Source organism: Sus scrofa, chromosome X, assembly GCF_000003025.6.
Source record: "Sus scrofa isolate TJ Tabasco breed Duroc chromosome X, Sscrofa11.1, whole genome shotgun sequence".
Taxonomy (NCBI): Eukaryota; Metazoa; Chordata; class Mammalia; order Artiodactyla; family Suidae; genus Sus; species Sus scrofa.
The window spans coordinates 124,595,405-124,618,788 of record NC_010461.5 but is presented as its reverse complement, the minus strand read 5'-3'; the positions used below and the strand labels follow the sequence as shown (position 1 = coordinate 124,618,788).

Here is a 23,384-nt window from a genome sequence, read left to right as displayed (position 1 = left end):
CGCGCGGGGGCGGGGGGGGGGGCACGTCCAAACATCCCACGACCAGGGACCAGGGCGCGGCCAAGATCGCATTGCGTGTGGGTGCCGGTCGCTCGCCAGCGCCCTCGAGGGCCGGCTGGCGGCTGGGGGTCCTGTCTCCCCACCCGACTCCACCCCGCCGCCCAGCACCGCGCCCCGGGGGCACCCCAGCCGAGCGCGTCTGCCCCGGGCCCCCACTGCGGCGCGGGTGCTCTCGTGCGGGGCACTGCGGGGCCGGGGAGGGGGGCGCCCACTGAGCTCCCGGAGGAGGTCACCGGGGTTCCCGGGCCGCACCCGGCTCGGCAGCCCCGCTCGGCGGCGCGGCCGGGCGCGGCGGGGCGCGGCGGGGCGGGGCGGGCGGCCGGGGAGGTGATCTCACTCCCCCTCCCCCGCCTCCCCTGCGCTCCCTCCCCCTCCCCCTTCCCCCCTCCCCCGCGCGCAAGCCCGCCCGCCCCGCCCCGCCCCCGCCCCGCCGCCGCGGCCGCCGCGCATCAGCATCGCAGACGCGCCGGGCGGCGGGTCCGAGGCCGGCGTGTGCGGAGGCTGGGCGGGCAGCCCGAGCGGCGGCCGCAGCGCAGGTAAGGCGGGCAGACCTGCCCTCGCGCCCGGGCCCCCGGCTGCAGCGCCGCGAGCCTCCCGTCCCAGCCCTGCCCCGGGGGCGAGGCCGGGGAGCTCCACCCGGACCACCCCGGGACCACGGGCGGAGCGGCCAGAGCCCCACCCAGGCCCGGGCCCCCAGCTCCAGGCCCCGAGGACCGCAGCCGGGCCGGGAAGGGAGGCCGGGGGCTGAAGCCCGACAGGTGAAGGGTACCTGGGCGGCGCCCCAAATGCCGACCCGGGGAGGGCTGCTCCGGGGGGGAGCCGGGCAGGGTCTGTACGGGGTGGTGGGGGCTGAAGTTGGCACGTCCCTCCGGCTGGGTGCGTGGGGGGGGGGCGCGATGGACCCAATTCACACCCCCCCGCCCCCCCCACCCCGACCATCCTCGGCCATCGTGGGGTGTGGCCCTGGGCGTGGCTGCCCCTCTTCCCCAGTGGAGGGCCGCCCCGTTTGGCTGAAAATCCAGCTGCCTGCGTGGTCGAGGGGTGACGGGGTTAAGCCACCCCTGCAGTGGGGGGGAGGGGAGACAGTTGGGCTGGGCACTGCCTGGCCCTCCGCCCCAAGGTGGGAGGGGGGGCTTTGTTCTCTTCCTTCTTGCAAAACCCCAGCCTGGACTCCTGGGGGCTTCCCTCCAGCCTGCGCCAAGACCAGGGTCTCCTGCCCTGGAGGTGAAGGGTGCGTCTGGAGCCTCAGTTCCTGCAGGCTCTGATGACCAAGAAAGGGTGCACTGGGTGAGGGTGGCCTGGGAACCCACCAGTGGGCATCTGTGCACATGGGGGTAGGATGTGGGTCCATCAGGTAGGGGGAGGGAGGGCCTCAGGGGCTGGGGTCCTGCAGGTCTTTGACCTACTGCCCAGTCTTCCTTGGCTGTTGGGTTATGGGAGGAGTCCGAGTTTCCCGTTCCTCCCTGCCTAGGGCAGATTTTGGGGGGGTTCTTGGTTGGCAGGGGCTGCAAAGAGCCTAGTACAACCTGCTGCCCCCTACAGGGTATCGGGAACCCTGCCCATCACTGCCCGTCTCAGGGAGACAGGCCCAGCACCATCTGCCCCCCCTCCCAAGAAATGGGACGCCCGCCACCCCCTCCAGGTAGATGCCCTGCTTCCAGTTCACTCCATCCAGCGGGCTGGGGCTTCTGGACCGCCCCTGTTATCTCTGCTGACTCACGTGGCCCTGACGGTGGCTGCGTACGAGCCAGTCAGCCTTTCTTCCCGTGAGCTGCTGCCTAGCCCCATCTTTCTTGTCCCCTGTGGGGTGGCAGGGCCAGAGAGTGGCCTCTCGCCTCTGATCAGCTCCTTGCTGCCGGCCATGGGGCTCAGCCTGGCCCCGTCTCTCACCTGGCATAGTGCCCATGCAACACCCACATGCACACCCATGGGCCACCCTAGCTTTCAGGGGCTCTTGGCTACTCTGGCCACACAGCAAGTTCTTGTCACGCTGAGGCTGGGATCCCCAGCTTCTAGCCGCTTCTCTCTGCTGCATCCCCGCCTCTCTCCTCCACTTCTCACTTCTTTATGTCTCTGTGTGTGTGATCCCCGCGGAGGTGAAGCTCGAAATATAAAGAACAAAAGAAATTAAGGCTCCTTGGTGATGGGACCACCCAGAGAATCCCGCTCGGCACACCCCAGCCTCAGTCTCCCTGGGTTGCTACCACCCTCTGCCCAGAGGCTCCTCCCCTGGCCCCCCGCACAGCAGAGGCTGCGGCGGCGGCGGCAGCGGCGGCACTCACAGCTCCGCCCAGTGCAGGAGCTCATGGCCTACAGGGTGGGCAGCCGCTCACCGCCAGGTGCCTGCTCAGGCCGGGCTCGGGGCTGCCCAGGAAACCAAACCGGACCAGCACCGGCTTTGTCTTCGAGGGGTATTGGGTTGGTTTTGGTGACTATCTGCAGGGAAAGGGGCAGCGGGGATTGAGGAAGGCCTTGCCCAAGGCCTACTCCAGTGGGCAGAGGTGCCCGGGGTGTGCACACCGTTTGGTGGCACCGGGGCTGTGGGACCCTCAGCCTTCCCCCACTTTGAGTGTCAGCCCTCTTGGCCGTCATGGGAGGGTTCGGACTCATTAATCTCCAAGGTCCCTTTTGAGGCAAACGGTCCTTGCTGCCACTCTGAACGGCTGCTGCTGGCCAGGTCACCTGGGGCACTCTTTCTGGCAGTGGGGTGTGGGGCCTGGCCCAAGGTGTGCTGTTAGCTTTTCCCTGACTCCTTGGCAAAAGGTTGAAACAGCTCTGGGGTGAGGAGGGGGCTGGTTCCTGGGTGTGCCCTGGGCCTAGGAGGGCCTGCTCTGGGGGAGAGAGGCCTGGCCCGCACCGCAGTCCACTGCCCTGCTCCGCCTGCCTTCTGTGATTCAGATAATGGGGGAGGCAGGGGCCCTGAATCCCCCCTCTGAGGTCCCGAGTGCTCTGCCATCTTTGCCCTGCCTACCCCCCATAAGGGGCAAGGCTGGGTTGAGGTCGCCTGGCTGGGTGGGGCTTCCTCCCTCCTGCTCCCCCTGGCCTCCCCTTGCTCCAGGCTGGCACCTCTCTCCTCCCTGCCCTGCGGGGGGGGGGGCACCCCCACTCCCCTCCTCTCCTGCCCCACCTTCCCCAGGTGCCTTTTTGTTTTTCCCTGCACGACTCCTGTCCCAGCTTGGCCCCAGGCTCTGAGCCTCAGCCCTGGGCTCTCTGCCTAGGGCCCAGACCTCCCCCGGGGGCCTCGTCTGACCTGGAGGGTGGACAGGGGGCTGCCTGGGGACCACCAGCCAGAGGACGGAGGGGTGGGCAGTGAGGCAGGCCAGCCTGTTTTCTCCCCAGTCGTATCAACAGGATCTTTGTGGCTTCCTAGGGGCTGTGGTCCAAGAAAGGGAGGAGGCGAGGGGGGGGGGGGGGGGAGTTCCTCTGAAGGGGAGGGTCTGCAGTGCTGGTCTTTCCAGAAGCTTTTCTTTATCCACTGCCCCCCCCATCCAAGGCCTCAGGCTACTGCCCACACCCTCCGTGTTGCCCGCGGGTCACGAAAGTGGGGAGGGAGGACCCGCCCCCGTCCTGCCATTCGGCAGCTCCTGCCAGTCTCTGACCCCCACCCCGCAGGGGCGGCTGTGACAGCTTGGGATTGGGTGGCCCTGGAGGGTGGCCTGTCCTGGGCCTTGTGCCCTCGGCCAAGAAGGCCTTCTGAGCTTGTCGTCTTCCTGTCGGTCTGATGGGGGAGCTTGAAGGGAGGCGCTGAGTCCCCAGGAGCCACTCTTCCTCTGAAGCGTTCAGAGCCGAGTAGGGCAGGGGCGGCCTTGGGCGTGGGGTGTGCGTGGCTTCGTGTTGCTATTTGCATGTGTGGGCATTAGATATCTGGTTGCATGTGTGCATCCGTGTGTGTAGTGTGTGCTCCTGCGCTGGGAAGGGGTGGGGCTGGTGGTGGCCGCGGAGGCCGCTGCGCCCCCTGCCTGATGTGGGGGCTTCTCATGGTGGGGGGGCCCTTTGGCCCCTCCCCTGGCCGCCTGTGTTCATGCCTTAGGAATGCTGAGGCCCAGGGGACGACAGAGGCTCCATTGTCCGTCCCCAGGCTTCCTGTGCCCCTTCTGCCCTTTAACCCTTTGGAATGGGGAGCCCCGAGGGGGCCGGAGGAGCCTGGCAGCGTCTGAGCTGTTTCCAGGCGCCCCCTGCCCCTCCTGACTTGGGCCAGGTGTCCCCAGGGGCTGGCCGGTCTGAGCAGAGGTAGCTCTGGGGTGGGCCAGCACCCCCCCAGCTCCCCCTTTGCCTGGCACCCTCTGCGCACCGCCGGCCTCTTCTGCTGCCGGCTCTGGGGTCCTGAGGGCAGGCCCAGGCCCCAAAGCCCCTTCGGTGCCAGGTTCTTTCTCCCGTTGGGGGTTTCTGGTCTCCTTCCAAGCCCACTTTCCAGGGCCAGAGGGGGCGCCTCGAGGGGGCGAGGGGGCAGTTTCCCCAACCCTGCATGGGAGACCTGGCTACAGGGCTGCGCTCTGGGGCCTGGGGGGGCCTTGGCCTCTGTTTCTCCGGGCCCCACTTGTCCCTTCTTCACGTGAAGGGAGTGCATGCTGTCCCTCAGCGCTGTCTGAGGCACCCAAGGGTTTTCGTGGTTTTGAGAAAGGAGTCAGAAGACCCGAGGTTCTGGATGGCCAGGGAGGAGAGCTGCCTGCCTTCCCCCGCACAGTGTCCTTGGCTGGGGGGGTCGCATAAAGGCCAAGGTCGAGGGATGGGACGGTTCCCGCTCTGGGCTGAGGCGTGATGTGGGTCACATCCTACTTCCTCGTGGCCTCCTCCCAAGAGTTCCCTCCCAAGAGTCGCCCGCATTTGCCTGCCATCTGCCTGGCAAATAGGCCCTTCCCCAGGGCGAAGGGCAACTCGGAGCCCACCCTTGTCCGGGCCCCAGGCCCTCTGGGAATGCCAGCCGGAGGGGCGAGCTGACCCCCAGAGTAGTCTGTGCCTCAGTTTCTTCCACCATACAATGGGGCGAACGCTAGCGCTCCTTCCCCAGGGTAATTTTCAGGGTTGAGTAGTGTATGTGGCACGGTTTAGAAGAGTCCCTGAAGGGCCCGTGGTGAGTGCAGTCCACGAATTCACTTAGTAAGATGGGGAGGGGGCTGATGATGGGGAAATCCTCCTTCCTCTCCCAGTGGAGACGCTTCTCCGCACTCGCCCACAAAGGGTTAACCTCGGTCCCGCCCCTTCCCTATCCTGCGAGGAGAATGGTCCATTACAGGTGAGCTGTTGTTGCCTTGGAGACTGCAGCCCGGAGGGGGCTCGGGGCTTGTTCTCCCTTAGGGGCGGGCGAGGCAGGGGGCACGGAGGACTGGGCAGCTGTCCTTCAAGAGTTCCGGGGGTCCCGGGTACCTGTGGGGCTCCCTCCCAGCAGCCGCCTTTATGTATTATCTAAATAACCCATTAGGCTGCGGCAAGCTTTCCTCTCGGCTTCCCCACTTGGCCAGAGGAGGGAGCTGGCTCCATCTCCATGGAAACCCGCCAGCCTCAGCCGGGGGGGGGGGGGGGGGGCGAGGAGGAGCCTTAAAGGAACCCAGTGCTTGGGGTGTGGGTGACACCCACATCCTCATACACACACCGACAGGCTGGAAGGCCCCCTCCAGCCCTGCTGAGGAAACAGCCCCGGCATAGGTGCCCCCAGCCCCCGCCCCCACCCCCAAGCCTACAAGTTTGGGACCATTTCGCATACCTGGGCTGAGTCCCCAGCTCTGCCCCCATCCCCTGCCCCCCCGCGCCTCGCACTTGGACCTGCTGGGTCCCAGGGCAATGCCCTCGTCAGTAGACAGTGGGCAGGAGGGCTTGCCTGGGACTTCTCCTTGGGCAGGTGCATCTCTGTCAGATGGGAGGGGCACAGAGGACTGGGCAGGACCTGGGAGCTGGCAGGCACGTGTGCGGTGGGCATACACAGGGCACCCTTGGAGGTTCCCAGGGGTGTGTGGGTTCTGGGAGAAAAGCAGCCACTCCAAGTCTCAGCCTGGCTCCGCACCCTCCCAAGTGCCCCCCACCTCCGTCAGGGTTCGGAGACCAGAGGAGAGGACTGGCCGAGGGACTGAGGGTGTGGCCAAGGGTGGGGCTCCTCCGGGGTCCCTCTCGGCCTTTCCTGCAGGCTCACGCGCCAGCCACACCCTCGTCCCCTCCCTGCCCCCCTGAGTGTGTGAGGCCTGGGGCGGGGGTACTCCGTCTGCTTTGCCCTGCTCGCCCGCCCGCCCGCAGCACTCACACACTCCCTGGGCACCCCCTCAGCCGGGCCACTGCGCACTCCATGCCAGTCGCAGTCTTGGAGGGATTTGCTGTCCCTGCGTGCTTCTCCCTCTTCTCCTGTGGGGTCCCTAGGTGCTGCATTCGTCTTGTCTAGAACCGTCCCCTTGCCTCCGTGCCACAAGTGGCCGGGGACCTGCCGCTTGTGGGCTTTGTTTGTCTGTGGTCCTGGCGCGCAGCTTCCCCGCCTTCTGTTTGTCTCACCCACCTGACCTCCAAGCCCAAGAAGCCCCCTCCTCTGCCTCAGGTTCAGCTCCCCTCCTCCCCAGACCCTCCCTCCTTCCCAGACCCCCCCCCGCTTGGCACACCCCCCAGGGCCAAGGACAAGGAGGAGGCGCCTCTGGTCTTGCGCATAGGCGCGCGCACACCCCACTCACTGTCTTGCTCTCTCGGCCATTTCTCATTAGTGCCTCTGCGGCTGCCTCATGTCCTTTGTACTCCTTTTCCCTCTTCTCTTCCTTCCCCCCTGCCTGGGTCTCTGTTTCTGGATTTCTCCATCTTGGCTACTGTGGTGGTCCAGCATCCGTCTTTGTCTCCCATCCCCTGCCCTCCCTCCCCACGTCTCCGTCTCTCCTGCTCCCTCCTGCCTCTTTCTCACCCTGTCTGTCACCCTCCAGTCTCCCCCCAGCCTGCCCCCCGCCCCCCGCAGACATGGCCTTGGCTCCATCTGTACACCAGCTTGTGAAGCACTCCCCCGCCTCCCTTGCCCCTGGAGGTGCTGATGGGGGGGCGGGGGGCCTGCTGAGCTGACAACCTGAGCTGCTTGCTCTGTAATTGCCTGAGGAATGGGGAGAGATCAGAGACCCAGCAGCAGTGGGAGGGGAGGAGGCAGAGCCCCCTCCCAGCTGTCGGGGGCCTCAGCCACCTTCTGGCTCCCGCCCGTCTGAGTGCCTAGGAAGGTGGCGAGCTGGGTGGTGATACGGGGGGACGGTGGAAGTTGGGACCGGAGCGGTTGAGGCTGTCGTATTTCCCCTGCATGTACACCTGCGTTACACCCCCCCAACCCCATTCTGGGAACCTAGGTCGGAGGACAAATGGAGGTGCTGGCATGGCAGCCATCAGCATTCCCGCAAAGGGAGGGTGCGGGAAGATCTGCCTTTGAGCTTGTTTTCCTCCCTTCCCCCGCCTAAGACCAGAGCACTCGGAGCTGCCAAGGCTGCTGTTGGATCGCCTGCCCTCTGATCTGAGTGGCCTACTGCTTCCTACAGGCCTTGAAGCCGAGGCCAAGGCAGCGTGGGGCCCACCCCGCTCACGTGGACTTTGTGGAGGAAGGCGGCAGAGCGGGTCTGCTGTTGCTCCTCCTTTCGGGGCCCTAGCTTGGCTCTGGCCACGTCCCACCCTCCGAGTCTTTCTCTTGGCCTTCAGCCCATCCACGGTGACCGGCTCTGGGCTTTTCCACCTCCCCCTCCAGCTTTGGGTGAGGAGTCAGAGAGCTGTAATCTGACTGCTCTTCGCCACCCTCCATTTGCCCTGCCGCCCCCCGCCCCCCCAGCAGCTGCCGAAGTCACTGCTCTTCCCAGATCACCTTACACAAGGCCAGTTTGTGGCTCCTGGTTGCCTCCTGCCGGAGTCTGGATGTCTTGGCTTGGCATTCCAGGCCTCCCCCAGCCCCGGCCTTCAGCGTTCTGGGTGAGATTTGGTCTACCCTCCGATAAGGTCTGGCTGGGCGCAGGGAGGATGGACCTGGTGAAGCCCTGGCACCCGAGACCTGCTCCCGCCCTGCTCGCCCCTCCCCTACTCATCTCTTCTGCACACTTTTGCCTGTTTGGGGTCAAAAGCACCTGTCTTCTTGGGAGTGTCTTCTCTTCACTTGTTGGCAGGGGAGCCCCCTCATGTGTTGGTGGGATGTGGACGCGGCAGGCATCACTTGGGCCTGGAGTGGACGCATTATCAGTTGAGCCCTGAACACTCAGTAAAAGATCGAGAAGCTGGGCCTGCCAGACACTGTCCCAGAGCTTCCCCTGACCCCTGCCCTGACCCTGGCCGAGAGCATCTGGAAGAGGGGAGGCCACAGTCCCCTCTGTTGCCCCCACCGGGAGCCTGAGGGCCTGCAGAGAGGGGCCTCTCACCTTCCTACCCCCTGCCACTTTCCCCCTGCTTTCTTCCTTTCCCTCCACCTGTTCTGTGAAATGCAGCCTTCTTGGGCCCCTCTCCTTCTTTCCCTGCCCCATGTCCCAAGCTCCGCCCGCCCCTGCCAGCTTTTAAAGCCTGAACAGCACCCAGGGATGAGTTGGCTCTGAAACCCACAGTGATGAGACTGACAAGAGCTCTTCTCTGCATATGTGCGCATGTGCGCTTGTGTCTGCACACACGTAGCAGGCATGAGGATGTATCCTCCATAGATAGACACACGAGAAAACACACACACATTCTGTGTACACACACAGCTGGCAGACCCGTACACGCGCCTGCTCATGAGTGCATCCCCCGCCCAGAAAAGATGGAAACGTGCCCCTGCACGCACACACACAGCCACAGATGGACGGATGTGCCTGTTTGGCTGCATGCAGATCCACATCCACACTCATGCCCACAGGCACCTGCTTGCTGGGATGTTGAGTCACACATGAAGACAGCATACACAGAGCAGCTGTGGCATGCCCAGGGGAACGGATCGGGGCAACAAGTTGGTGCCAGAGAGGCAGCTGGTGGAGAAGGCACAGACAGAGAGTAGGAAGGGAGGGAACGGCAACCTGGAGGCCCAGCCTCTGCAGTGTCTTCCAGGTCTCCTTCTCTAAGGTGGGGGAGGGAGGGATGGAGGAGCCGGATGCCAGGGGCGGGGCTGGGGGAGGGGCCAGGAGCCCAGGCTCCCCCAGATGTTGGTCGCTAACCTCCGTCCGTTCTCTCTCCTCCCCTACCTTTCCCTCCCCTCCTCCCCTCTCCAGTGCCCCCACCCCCCAGCTCCCTCCCCAAGCCGTCCACTAGCCCCCTTCCCTCCCGCCGGAGCTTGAGCCGAGCCCGGCCGGCTTTGCTGCGCCGAGCCGTCGGCGCCGCCGGGAAGATGGCCGTGGCGCTGCGGTACTTGTGGCCTCTCCTCCTGTGCAGCCCCTGCCTGCTCATCCAGATCCCCGAGGAATGTGAGTAATCCCAGGGAGCCTGGGCGCCTCCCTTCGCCGCGGCGCTGGGCTTCTCTTTATCTTCTGCCTTCTGGTCTTACCCGCGCTCCGGACCCTCACGCCTCCTTTTGTGGGCATGGAGTGGGCAAGAGCTATCCAGGACGTTCGGTCCCTCTGGAAAGAAGGACAAGGTGGAAGCGGCCGCCTGTGTCAGCACCGCGGACAGGGGCCGGAGGCGCGGGAAGGCTGCTGGGGTTTCAGCACCACGGACAGCGGGGATGGCGCGGGCCCCGCCTCCTCGGACCTCTGGGCTCCCCTTGGGGACGCCTCACCCCTCCTTCAGGGTGTGGCGGGCCGCGGGATGGAGCCATCCCTAGTCCTCAGTGAGCCGGCCTGAAGGATTGCACTCAAGCCTTGCTCCAGCTTCTGACCTGGGTGATCCTCTCGGGGGTCCTTGGTAGCTGTGAACTGAAGCAGGAAAAGACCCCTTGCAAAGGCCCAGAAGCCTTCTGCATCCTTGCAACTTGGTTGGGGGAGGGGGGGGGCTGTTGGAGCTTTACGATTGTCGGAGGTCCGGGGCAGGCGCATGGGTGTTGGGGAATGCGGCTAGAGGGCCGTGACTGAACACGGAGCTTTTGTGTATGCTCGTGAGTTGGACAGATGATGTGTTTGTGGGTGTGGTTGTAGGTGGCGTGATTGACTCAGTGTCGTTATTCCCGAGTGTGATTTTGATTTCCTGTATGGCTAAGTTTGTGAGTCACTGTAACTGTTCCTTATTGGTTGCATGTGTGAAGGTCCGTAGGTAGCTGACTGTAAACACTTGAACGCGATTGGTTGTGTGTGCATGTGAGGACCTGTTTGTGTGTGGAATGCGTATTACTATGATGGTGTTTCTTCTGAGTGTGTAAACACACGGTGCCTGTTGGCCTTGGCTGCGGAGCCTTTCACGGGGTAGCGTTTGTATATCTTGAGTCTGCGCCTTGATAGCGCCAATCCCTCCCCCACTTTCCGCCTTTGTCTCCTTGCCTGGAGACCAGTGTCACTGAGCCGGGGCTGGGGAGGGAGACTGCTCATGCTAGGCATGGGACAGGGGTTGAGGGAGGCGAGCTTGGAAGGCCCCTGGCATTGGGGAGGCAGCGAGGGTATGGAGGAGGTGGAGAGGGGCTGACGGGCAGAAAGATCGGGGTGTCTCTGCGGATGCGCACAGGGGGCTCCATGCGGTCACCCCTGTGCAGACCCCCCTGCTGCAAAGGCACACAGAGCAGCACGTGGGTAGACTCGGACCAGCCACCTGTATCCAAGCAGGCCCAGAGACTCCCAGATGACACACAGGAGGGACGCGCATGCGCACACATCACACCCCCCCCCACACACACACGCACGCACACACACAAATGAGAGGTTTAGATGCAAAGGAACACAGTCATCCACGCAAGCACGGGTGGGTGTACAATGCAAAACTGTACCCTGAATGTAAAGCACACACGCCCATCCACCGGCACCCTGGCCGACCTCACAGTCCCTGCGGCACCGCCCGACGCTTCCGAACACGTGTCCGGACTCACGCACCTGGGCTCCTCCTCCCCCTCCATCTCCTCTCAGTTGCTTTGCGGGCCTCACCCTGGGCCTGAGCTGGCCCTGCTGCGCCCCAGGCGATGCCACTGGGCCGGGTGCGGCCGCGTGCGGAGCGGCAGGGGCCCTTGCAGGAAGGCAGGGTAGAGGAAGGAGAAGTAGGTCGGAGGCCACAGCAAGTCGAGGGCTGCCCTGGGCGCCGGCTGGCACTTGTTACTGACCCCGATACAATGTGGTGGGCGGCCTGGGGCCTCCTGTTGGCAGCTTTCCTCCAGCTCTCTGCCTCCCTGGCCCCTCCAGGCCCTTTGTCCTCTTCCTGATTCCCGGTCCTGTCATCCCTGTCGCTGTCTCTTGCTCTCCGGCTGCCGGCACGGGCCCCTCCCCAGCCCGCCCTGGGGACTCTTGTCTCCTGGGGGCCCTTACACCGGGGTCTTCTGCAGAGACAAAGCCTTTAGAGGCAGCCCACGGCTCCCGCACCGCCCCCGCCTTCCCTGTCCTCTCTCCCCCGCCTCACAGCCACCCTGGCCGGTGCTAGGCCGAGTCCCGCGGCCTTGGGGACAGTAGCTCTGGCCTCGGCTCCATGCCGAGAGGAAGGAAGGGGAGAAAATGGAACCTGGATACAGCAGGGCCTTTGGGAGGGTGCGGAGGGGAGGGGGCAGCGGGGCTCTGACGGCTGGGCCTGCGTAATTGAAAACGCCGAGCTGCGCTAATTGGATTAGGAGGGAAGTGGGCTGGAGCGGGGCGGGTGCCCTGGCTGCGGGTTGTCTGCCTCCGGGCCTTCCCAGGCACCCTGGCTGGGGCGGGGTGGGATCGTTTCTGGCCCTGCCAGGAGGATGCCAAGGTCTGTCCAAAGCCCACTCTTTGTTACCTTCAAGGCACGACCTTTCTGTCCCTGCCCCCTGGAGCCAGGCCTGGCTCCCCACCTCCAGCCTGGTGATCCGGGCCGTGTCCTGTCCGGGTTTGACCTGCCACCGCCCTAGCCGGGCCTGTGTCCCCAGGTCACACCTCCGCTCAGGCCTCCCCTCCCCCAGCAGTGTCTGCCTGACTCCCTACTTTTCCCTCCGCCATCGGCCCCCTGCTGGGGCGGCCACCAGCATGTCTCTCCCTCTCTCCCTTGCTGCCTGGATGTCTCAGATGAAGGCCACCACGGTAAGCTGGGCGAGGGGCGGAGCGTTTCCCAAAAGGCCCCTCCCTGCCACTGTGCCCATGGGCTCAGCTCCCCTTTGCGCTGGCTCCTGGGTGGCGCCCTGGCTGTCTCCGGCTGGAGGCCGCAGCCTCCCTCCTCGAACCCCGGGCCGGCTTTCTCCCGTCCGGCCCAGCCTGGCTGTTCTTGCTCCCTGTGAGGCGTTGCCCTGCTTGGTTTCTGGCTCTTGGTCTTTGGCTCTGTGGTTGCTGTTTTCTTTGTCCCTCTTTCCCGTTGCTTTCTCTGGAGCCTTCTCAGCGGCCCCCTCCAGTCTGTCTGTCTCCTGCATTCCTTCCATGGGCCAGGCCGCGCCTCTTCCTCCTCCCGCAGCCCCTTGGAGCCTGCTGCCCTCTCGATGGAATGGGGGTGGGGGGAAGCTGTCCTCACCGCCGCCCTCCCCGTCCCATCCGCAGTGATGGAGCCACCTGTCATCACGGAAGAGTCTCCACGGCGCGTGGTCGTCTTCCCCACAGACGACATCAGCCTCAAGTGCGAGGCCAGCGGCAAACCTGCGGTGCAGTGAGTGACCGGCCTCCGGGCCCTTGTTGCCCGATGGCCTTAGCGCCAGTCCCCGTGTCTCCCTCGCCTTCCTCGGTCCCAGCCCACCCCCCGGGGCCCCCGGCGGGTCACACCCTTGCCTCGGCCTGGTTCGGCCCCGTCCCTCCGAGCCTTTTTCTGCCTACAGGTTCCGCTGGACTCGGGATGGCGTCCACTTCAAACCCAAGGAGGAACCGGGTGTGACCGTGAGCCAGGCGCCCCACTCCGGCTCCTTCACCATGGAGGGCAACAACAGCAACTTTGCGCAGAGTTTTCAGGGCACCTATCGCTGCTTTGCCAGCAACAAGCTGGGCACCGCCATGTCCCACGAGATCCAGCTCATGGCTGAGGGTACAAGGCACTACGGGGACCAGGGAGGGCCTGGGGCACGTGAGAGGGTCCCAAACAGGTCTGGGGAGCTCGTGTGGGAGGGAGTCCAGGCCGGGAGCCACACCCCCTCAGCGGGCTGTTGGGCGCCCGCCTGCCCGCAGCCTCCTGCTCCTTCCTCGCCCTGCTTGTCGCCACCACCCCTGCCCTCTCTTCTTCTCTGCTTTGCCCCTTGGCCTCGGGGCCGCCGCCTGGGGGATGCTCACGGACCCGGGCTTGGTGACCGACTGAGGGTGGAGGATGGAGCCCACCTGAGCCACCGCCTGGGCTTTGGCTTCCCGCCCGTGTCCGTCCCCGAGTTGCCACTTCCTGCTCCTCGGGTCACCTCGTTCCGCCTCCCCCATCACTGTCGCCTGGCCCCTCTGCTTTCCACCTCTCACCTGGCCTCTCCGGCTCCCTCCTTCCTGTTCTCCGGCTCTGTCTTTATCTGTGTCGCCCTTTCCCTGGGGTTTTCCCTCTGCATTCCATCCTCCCCCCGCTTTCTGCCTCCCAAGCTTGTGCTCCTCTCCCCTCTCTGCCCCTCCAGTTACCTTGGGAACCGTTGCCATGGTTTCCGTGTCAGGATGATGGACGGGTCTGTGACTCCAGCATCCCTCCGCACGCAGCTCCCCTCCCCCAACGCTGCACCTCAGCCTGTCCTCCTGGTGGGAGCTGAGGATTGGGGAGAGTTAACCCTTCACAACCATCTGGCTCCTGCCCGTCCTCCCCTCTGGGGGGAGTGTCAGTCTGGGCCTCGAGCCTCCAGTGGACTTGCTCCCCGCCTCCTTCATGCGCGCTTCCTCGTGGCTCCGTCCTCTCACCCCCGTGGCGATGCCTCCTCCTTTCCTCTGCGCCGCCCTGCCTTGACCAGGAGGAGAGTTGGGACCCACAGTGCCAGCCTCTCTGTCCCCTCTAGGTACCCCCAAGTGGCCAAAGGAGACAGTGAAACCTGTCGAGGTAGAGGAAGGGGAGTCGGTGGTTCTGCCTTGCCACCCTCCGCCCAGCGCAGAGCCGCTCCGCATCTACTGGATGAACAGCAGTGGGTGCCCCCGAGGGGCTGCTGGCCGGGGTGGGCGGGCCAGGGGCAGTGTGCTCCGGGATGGGGGTCCTGACCTCTGCCTCCCCCCGCCCCCCGCCTCCCCTGCAGAGATCCTACACATCAAACAGGATGAGCGGGTGACGATGGGCCAGAATGGCAACCTCTACTTTGCCAATGTGCTCACCTCGGACAACCACTCAGACTACATCTGCCACGCCCACTTCCCTGGCACCCGGACCATCATTCAGAAGGAGCCCATTGACCTCCGGGTCAAGGCCAGTGAGTCCCACGGGCTTGGATACACCCCCTCCTTCTCTCTCAGCCTGAGGCACCTTGGTCATCCTTGCAGACAGCAAAGGAGCAGAGATGGCGCTGTCCCTTGAGCAGAGGACGAAACTGAGGCCCTGGGGGCTCGCCGGGGTGTCCAGGGTCGCCCAGCCTGGGAACTTCGTGGGTGGAGGGAGGGAAGTGTGAGCCATGCCGCCCGCTCTCTGTCTCTGTGCAGCCAACAGCATGATGGACAGGAGGCCGCGCCTGCTCTTCCCCACCAACTCCAGCAGCCACCTGGTGGCCTTGCAGGGGCAGCCGCTGGTCCTGGAGTGCATAGCCGAGGGCTTGTGAGTCTGGGCCCCTGGGGGGTGGGGGGCGGGGCGGGGGCGGAGTCTCTGCCGTGGGGCGGGGCTGAGCGGCCGCTGCTCTCTCCCCTCTGCTCTCTGCCTCCTCGGCCTCCTTGCACTGGGCCCCGGGCAGCCCCACACCCACCATCAAGTGGCTGCGCCTGAGCGGCCCCATGCCCGCCGACCGAGTCACCTACCAGAACCACAACAAGACCCTGCAGCTGCTGAATGTGGTCGAGGAGGACGACGGCGAGTACCACTGCCTGGCTGAGAACCCGCTGGGCAGCGACCGGCACGTCTACTACGTCACCGTGGAGGGTATGGTGCCTCTGCCGGGCCGGAGCCCCCGCCCGGGGGTGGAGAGGGTCTGGGCCCGGAACTCAGGGCGGCTCTTCCCTTCCCCGCAGCGGCCCCGTACTGGCTGCACAAGCCCCAGAGCCATCTGTACGGGCCGGGAGAGACGGCCCGCCTGGACTGCCAAGTGCAGGGCAGGCCCCAACCGGAGGTCACCTGGAGAATCAACGGCATCCCCGTGGAGGGTGAGCGGGGCCTCCGGCAGGGACAGGGAGCGAAAGTGGGGAGCCTTGGGGACGGCGGGGAAGAAGAGGAGGGGCCCCGGTGGGGCTCACCGCTCTGCCCTGGGCCCGCGGGCACGCCTGCTGCCCCCTAGAGCTGGCCAAGGACCAGAAGTACCGGATCCACCATGGAGCCCTGATCCTGAGCAACGTGCAGCCCAGTGACACGATGGTGACCCAGTGCGAGGCCCGCAACCGGCACGGGCTCCTGCTGGCCAATGCCTACATCTATGTTGTCGGTGAGTGCCGGCCAGCTGGGCCCACCCACCCTCCCCTCTCTGCCTCGGAGCCCCCCAGCTGAGCCTGCCGCCCCCCCGCGACTGCCCTCCTCCCCGGAGCCTTCACCCCATGTCTCGCCCGCCCTCCCCACAGTGGGGCAGGGAGTGGGGAGCAGGGAAGAAGGGCTGGGTCTTGTCGGTATCTCCAGAGGAAGAAGCAGCCTCGGGAGAGGTCTGGCCCCGCTCATGCCACTGAGCTGAGGCTCGCCCTGGCTGCGATGGGCCGAGGCCGGCCCTGTGGCTTTTCTGCGGGAGCCTTGGGGAAGACGGGGCTAGGCCGGGAAGGCTTCCGGGAAGAGGCAGGCTGTCGGTAGGGCCGCAAATAATTGGTAAAACCTGAGCGACTGCGATGGGAGGCACATCTGCGGCAGAGGGGTCGGTGCGTCCGAAGGCCGAGAGAAACTCAGCCTGGCAGTGCCAGTGTGGTGCACAGGGAGGAAGACGGGCAGGGCTCTCGGGGGCCTGAGAATGCCCGCTGGAGTCACCGGCAGCTTCCAGAGCCTGCGAGCCCTCCTTCGAGAAGCTGCCTTGCTCATGAGCGCGCCCGGGCACCTGCGTGGCCCTGAGCCCTGCCCCGTGGCTGCTCGTCCCGCAGAGCTGCCGGCCAAGATCCTCACCCCAGACAACGAGACGTACATGGCTGTCCAGGGCAGCACCGCCTACCTGCTGTGCAAGGCCTTCGGCGCCCCTGTGCCCAGCGTCCAGTGGTGAGTGGCCCACCCCGGCCCGGGGCACCCCGAGGCCCTCTTCCGGCCCAGGGAAGCAGGGAGGGCTGGGGAGCCCGGCCAGCGCGATCTGAGCGAGGTCCACCCTGCTGGCGCCAGGCTGGACAAGGAGGGCAAGACGGTGCTGCAGGACGAGCGCTTCTTCCCCTACACCAACGGGACCCTGGGCATCCGAGACCTCCAGGCCAACGACACGGGGCACTACTTCTGCCAGGCCGCCAATGACCAAAACAACATGACCATTGTGGCTAATCTGCAGGTCAAAGGTCCGATGACACCCCAGCCCTGCTGACGTGCGCAGCGGCACCTCCAGGTTGGAGGGTCCGGGTCTCTGGAGGAGCCCAGAGTGACCTTCCCTTCCTGTCATTGCCCTCAGATGCCACTCAGATCTTGCAGGGGCCCCGCAGTGCGATCGAGAAGAAAGGCTCGCGGGTGGCGTTCACGTGCCAGGCCTACTTTGACTCCTCCCTGCAGCACAGCATCACCTGGCGCGGGGACGGCCAAGACCTCCGGGAGCTTGGCGACAGTGACAAGTGCGGGCCCAGCCCCAACCTGGGTTCGATGAAAGGGGGCGGGGCGGGAAGAGTGCAAGGTCCAGACCTCCCGGCCTCGCGCCCCGCTGGGAAGGGAAGGTTCCGGCGGGGCAGGGAAGGGAGGGGAGCAGAACGCAGGCGGCAGAAAGCAGCGGGTCCCGTGGGAGCAGCAGGACAAGCATTTCCCACCCACCCTCCCACCAGGTACTTCATAGAGGAGGGGCGCCTGGTCATCCACAGCCTGGACTACAGCGACCAGGGCAACTACAGCTGTGTGGCCAGCACCAAGCTGGACGTGGTGGAGAGCAGGGCAGAGCTCCTGGTGGTGGGTGAGTCCTGGGGTGCTGGCCGGGGGGCACGGGAGTCCGGACGGACACTGCAGGGCGCTTTGGAGCAGGGCGGGGGGGGGGCGGCCGGCTGACGAGTGGGCCAGAGATCCCCCCTCTGTGGCCCTCAGGGAGCCCCGGACCTGTGCCTCAGCTGGAGGTGTCCGATCAGCACCTGCTTCGACAGAGCCAGGTGCGCCTGTCCTGGAGCCCGGCTGACGACCACAACGCCCCCATCGAGAGTAAGAAGCGGCGTGCACGGCACCCCCAGCTCCCTCCCCGCCACCCCGCTAGCCCTCCGTCCCTGTGGGACCTGCCTTACCCCGGAGCTGCAGCTTCAGGGCTGCCCCCCTCACGGAGCCTCGGCCCCTGTGTCTGGGGGCTCGTGGTTCCTCACGGGGCCTGCAAGTGCCAGGGGCCTCGGGCGCTCGCTCCGTCCCTCTCCCCCGCAGGGACAGCCAGACTTTGTACCCCCCCACCCCTCCCCCAGTTGCCATGCACCACTTCCTCCATCGCCCGTTCACTTCTTGGCAGAGTATGACATTGAATTTGAGGACAAGGAGATGGCGCCCGAGAAGTGGTACAGTCTGGGCAAGGTGCCCGGGAACCAGACCTCCGCCACCCTCAAGCTGTCGCCTTATGTCCACTACACCTTCAGAGTTACCGCCATCAACAAATACGGCCCTGGGGAGCCCAGCCCGGCCTCTGAGACGGTGGTCACGCCGGAGGCAGGTGAGCCCCGTGGGAGGGGGCCTCAGACGCCAGCCCCCCGCCCCCAGCGCCACAAGGAGAGTCTGCAGAAGCGACCACGCCGAAGCTCCTCTGCTTCCAGGCTTCCCTTGCGGCTGCTGGCTTCCGAGGCCATTCCTTCCCCGGCCGTCAGCCTTCACGGCCTTGGCAGGAGGCCACAGTGATGATGTCTTAACACGTTCCTTTCCAGCCCCGGAGAAGAACCCTGTGGACGTGAAGGGGGAAGGAAATGAGACCAACAACATGGTCGTCACGTGGAAGGTGAGGCCCCGGGCTCAGCTCACCCCGGGCATCCGAACGAGACACAGGGGTTTGCGGCTATCCCTGGCGGTGCCAAGGGCCGAGCGTGACGGCACCTGAGCCTGGGCCGGGGCGACTCGCAGGCCGGCGCAGTGGCTCTTGACCAACTAGCTCCTCTTCTGCTCACCCTCCAACAGCCGCTCAGGTGGATGGACTGGAATGCGCCCCAGGTTCAATATCGGGTGCAGTGGCGCCCTCAGGGGACGCAGGGGGCCTGGCAGGAACAGATCGTGAGCGACCCCTTGTTGGTGGTGTCCAACACGTCCACCTTTGTGCCCTACGAGATCAAGGTCCAGGCCGTCAACAGCCAGGGCAAGGGCCCGGAGCCCCAGATCACCATCGGCTACTCTGGGGAGGACTGTGAGTATTGGGCTGGTCCCGCGCCCACCTTGCAGGGAACTGCCCCGGACCCGGGTCCCCTCTCCTAATAGAGGGCGTTTCCTAAGACAGGATATTCTTTTTTTTTTTTGGCTTTTGGCTTTTGGCTTTTTAGGGCCGTACCCGCAACATATGGAAGTCCCCAGGCTAGGGGTCAGATCGGAGCTGTAGCCACCAGCCTGTGCCACAGCTACAGCAATGCCGGATCCCAGCTGTGTCTTCAACCTACACCACAGCTCATGGCAACGCCGCATCCTTAACCCACTGAGCCAGGCCAGGGATGGATCCTAGTCGGAGTCTTACCACTGAGCCACGACGGGAACTCAAGGATATTCTTACATGACTGAAGTGTCGCCATGCAAATCCGGAGAGAAACTTAGCATCAGCAAGTCGGCATCTCTATTCCCGTGGTATCAGCTGGTGCCGGCTTTCCCCCAGGCCAGGGTCCAATCCAGGATTCCACATGGGGTCTGGTTATCCTGCTTCTTTGCTTTCCTTGAATCTAGAACATTACCAGACGTTAACCCAATGACCCCGTCAAGCTCTTCTCCTGAGACCATAGTGCAAGCTCCCAACCCGCCTTTCCCCTGTGGGCGGGCAGGATGCCGGGCTGGCCTCGGGAGGCCACAAGCCCCCATCCATGTCCCTGGCCGTTTCCAGACCCCCAGGCAAGCCCGGAGCTAGAAGAGATTCAGATCCTCAATTCAAGCACCGTGCTGGTCCGGTGGAGGCACCTGGACCCGGCCAGGTCAAGGGCCACCTCCGCGGATACAATGTAAGCGTGCAAGGCGTGGGGGCTGGGGACATCCCTGGGCTACCAGGAGTGACAGGATGGGGGATGGGCCCTGCCCCCTGCCAGCTGCTCTCCCGCAAACCCTCGAGTTGGACGAAAGGCTCCCCTGGGAGGCCGTGGGGAACGCATGCCCCAGGGTCACGGCCAGACGCCTCCTGCCCCCATGGGGCCTCGGGTCCACCTGCAGGTGACATACTGGTGGGAGGGCAGTCAGAGGAAGCACAGCAAGAGGCACGTCCATAAAGGCCACGTGGTTGTACCTGCCAACGCCACCAGCGCCATCCTGGGAGGCCTGCGGCCCTACAGCACCTACCATCTAGAGGTGCAGGCCTTCAACGGCCGGGGCCCGGGGCCCGCCAGCAGCAGGAGCTTCAGCACCCCCGAGGGAGGTGAGCTTTGCACCCCGTGCCCCTGCCCCTCCTCCCCACCCAGGGGCGGGCAGAGCAAGGACCTGCCCCTTGTCCCTGTGTCCCGCAGTGCCCGGACACCCCGAGGCGTTGCACCTGGAGTGCCAGTCGGACACCAGCCTGCTGCTGCACTGGCAGCCCCCGCTCAGCCACAACGGCGTGCTCACCGGCTACGTGCTCTCCTACCACCCTCGTGAGTGTGCCCCCGAGGGGGAGGGGGCGGGGGCCGGGGAGGGCGAGCGGCCCAAGCCGACTCCTGGCCTGTCGTGGCAGTGGACGATGAGGGCAAGGAGCAGCTGTCCTTTGACCTTCCGGACCCTGAGCTGCGGACGCACAACCTGACCAACCTCAGCCCCCACCTGCGCTACCGCTTCCAGCTGCAGGCCACCACCAAGGAGGGCCCCGGCGAGGCCATCGTGCGGGAAGGAAGCACCATGGCCTTTTCTGGTGAGCTGGAGAGGGCAGCCGAGGCCGCCGGGCCTGGCAGGGCGGGCCTTGGGCTGCCCTGAGGTCCCACGCCCTCCTCTTGATCCCCAGGGACCCCGGATTTTGGCAACATCTCGGCCATGGCTGGCGAGAATTACAGCGTGGTGTCCTGGGTCCCTAAGGAGGGCCAGTGCAACTTCAGGTTCCAGATCTGGTTCAAAGCCCTGGGGGGTGAGCGTACAAGGGGCCCCTGGGCTTGGGGGGGAGGGGGCCCAGGGCCCAAAGGGGCTGTGACGGCGGCGGCGGCGGTGGCGGCGGCGGCGGCAGTGGCGCGGAGCCCGGGAGCCGCCTGGCCTTGCGCTCAGCCCCCCGGCCCTCTGCCTGCAGACGGGAAGCTGGGCCCGCCCCTCCTGCCACAGTACATCAGCTACAACCAGAGCTCCTACACGCAGTGGGACCTGCAGCCTGACACCAACTACGAGATCCACTTGTTCAAGGAGAGTGTGCTCATGCACCGGATGGCCGTCAAGACCAACGGCACCGGTGAGAGCCCGTCGGCACCGCCCCGTCGGCTGCCCGCTGTCCCCGGCCTGGCTCACTTTCTCCTTGAAATGACCCCTGTTAATGCCCTTCTGTTCCACCTGCTGCCAAGCTAGGGCCCAGAAAGGAGGGGCAACAGCAGACCCGCTCTCTGCGCTGCTCCCCCCCGCCAGCATGTCCCCGCAGGCATGCCTCGGCCCTGGCGTGTCACCCTTATCCACCCCTTCCCGGTCCCTGGGGATGGGGGTCGTGAGTGGACGAAGCCAGAGGCTCTGAGTGAGGCCCGGGAGCCGGAGGTACGGGCTCGGGAGGCGGGGGCCCCCCCCCGCATCTCACCCGAGCCGGGGCCTGGGTCTCCTTCCCGCTCTCCCCCTCAGGCCGCGTGGGCCTCCCTCCCGCCGGCTTTGAACCTGAGGGCTGGTTCATCGGCTTCGTCAGCGCCATCATCCTCCTGCTTCTGGTCTTACTCATCCTCTGCTTTATCAAGCGCAGCAAGGGGGGCAAGTACTCAGGTAACCCCGGCTCCGGGGCTCGGCCGAGGGCGGTAGGGGGGCAAGGACTCAGGTAACCCCGGCTCCGGGGCTTGTCTCCTAAACGCCCTCCCCGCTCCCTGAGCTCCTGGCCCGATGGCGTGTTGGGTGCAGGCAGGGGGCCTAGAGGCGGCAGGTGCGCAGACCCGCGGTGGGGGCAGGGGGGACCCCCTGGAAAGCTTCCAGGGGGCTGGCGGTGCTCAGCACAAAGGGAGAGCCTCACTCGTGTCCCTGCCTGGCGGGGGGCCCAGTGTCCAGGGCTGGGCCGGGGTGGGAGAGGCAGCTGGCCCTCTCTGTGTCTGCAGTGAAGGATAAGGAGGACACCCAGGTGGACTCCGAGGCCCGGCCCATGAAGGACGAGACCTTCGGCGAGTACAGGTGAGCTGGGGCGGGAGCAGGTGCCCGCTGGGCCGCCCGGGTTCTCGCGTCCCTGCTTGACCCCGTCTCTCTCTCTCTCTGTCTTTGTGCTGCGGGGCGACCTCAGGTCCCTGGAGAGGTAAGACGGGGCTGGGGGCATTCTGTCGGACTCCGGGCACAGAGACGCTCCGGGGATACAGCCGGTGCCCGGGCGTGGCCCTGGCCGGTGGCCCAGCCTCCTCCCTCAGGCCAGCACCCACCCCCCTCCCGCTCTCTGCCCCTACAGTGACAACGAGGAGAAGGCCTTTGGCAGCAGCCAGCCGTCCCTCAATGGCGACCTCAAGCCCCTGGGCAGTGACGACAGCCTGGCCGACTACGGAGGCAGCGTGGACGTGCAGTTCAACGAGGACGGCTCCTTCATCGGCCAGTACAGCGGCAAGAAGGAGAAGGAGGCGGCGGGGGGCAACGACAGCTCGGGGGCCGCCTCCCCCATCAACCCCGCAGGGACCTTGGAGTAGCAGGGTCCCCGCCAGGCAAGGCCAGGCAGAGCACAGCCCAGGGCCGGGCCGCGGGGAGTCAGAGGCCAGGACCCCCCTGCCCGCGGCTTGCGCCCGGTCCCCACTTGATTGCCAAAACCCGGCCGCACCGCTTCTTGGGCACATTCTGCTCGGCTCCAGCTCCGGGCCAGTCGCCGTCACATCGGGAGCCTTCGGGTGCTGCCTCGCCAGCCTTTGGGCACAGAGAGGCTGCGACTGGGGGAGAGGAGGCGGGGATGGCCCGGGAGGGGTCTCCTCAGGACCAGGGCTGCCACCTCCACCCCCAGCCATCCCTTGGCCAGCCTGGCTGGGACAGGGGACGGAACTCAGTGTCCCCACCATCTGCTCCCTCTTCTTGGGCATCTCTGCTCCGACTGGGATGGGAGCTGGGCAGGCTGGAGAGTCCAGAGTCCCCACCTGCCTGTGTCGCACTCGGCCGGCGCCCCTCCCCCGCGGCCCCTGCCCTGCGGCTGGCTTTCAGGAGTTCCATACACACGCTGCCTTTGGTACCCACCAGACAACATCCAAGTAGCCTCCGTCACTGCCCAGGTGCGGGGCAGGCGCGCCTCCCCCCGGCCCTGGCCTCTCCCCGCCTCCACTGCACCCCAAGACCCCTTAGCAGCCCCATCGGACCCCAGTCTGAACAGTTCCCTTCCTCAGCCTCCCCAGCCCCACCTTGGGAATGTAAATACACCGTGACTTTGAAAGTTTGTACCCCGCCCTTCCCCATATGCCACTAGCGTGTAGCCAGATGTCTGAGTCTCTCTAGGTGGTTTCTAGGTTTTATAGCAATTAGCTTTGATGATCCCTTCCCAGGAAAAATAAAAACAGACAAAAAAACTTCAAAAAAAGGAAAGATTGGTTGTCCCAGCTCTGCCTTTGCTCGGTCTGTGGGTGAGCCCTTTACAGAAAACAAAAGTATATATATATATGTACATAAATATCAGAATTATAAAAGGCAAATAAAAACCTGGAAACAAAGAGGAATCGTTGTCATTTGCTGTTTGCTGGCCTCCAAGAGCGCTCTGGGCCCTTCTCGACGTCAAGTGGCCCCATAGGGCTAGCCCGCCTCCCCTGGGAATTCCTGCGGGGCAGCTCGCCCCTGGCTTCCCAAGGCCAGGTTCATACACCTCTCCCCGCCCCCGGATCTCTGTACTCAGCCAAGGCCTCTGTTTCACCTTTACTCAAGCCACCAGAAAGCCCCCGAAGAGAATTTCTTTGCTCACGTTC

General features: G+C 65.4%; 1 protein-coding gene across 1 annotated transcript; it reads left to right on the top strand.

Annotated features, from left to right (window-relative positions):
• On the top strand, positions 497 to 23,140 carry L1CAM (L1 cell adhesion molecule). Its single transcript, XM_003135494.5, is given in 30 exon segments — positions 497 to 596; positions 9,216 to 9,407; positions 12,093 to 12,107; positions 12,555 to 12,660; positions 12,827 to 13,029; positions 13,961 to 14,083; positions 14,192 to 14,362; positions 14,589 to 14,700; positions 14,834 to 15,018; positions 15,108 to 15,239; positions 15,371 to 15,514; positions 16,149 to 16,260; positions 16,378 to 16,544; positions 16,655 to 16,811; positions 17,016 to 17,140; positions 17,269 to 17,379; positions 17,672 to 17,869; positions 18,078 to 18,148; positions 18,325 to 18,547; positions 19,226 to 19,303; positions 19,306 to 19,340; positions 19,546 to 19,747; positions 19,836 to 19,958; positions 20,039 to 20,212; positions 20,303 to 20,422; positions 20,579 to 20,734; positions 21,109 to 21,243; positions 21,567 to 21,639; positions 21,746 to 21,757; positions 21,905 to 23,140. Coding segments are annotated over 29 exon segments (3,771 nt in total). The 5' UTR covers positions 497 to 596; positions 9,216 to 9,331; the 3' UTR covers positions 22,137 to 23,140.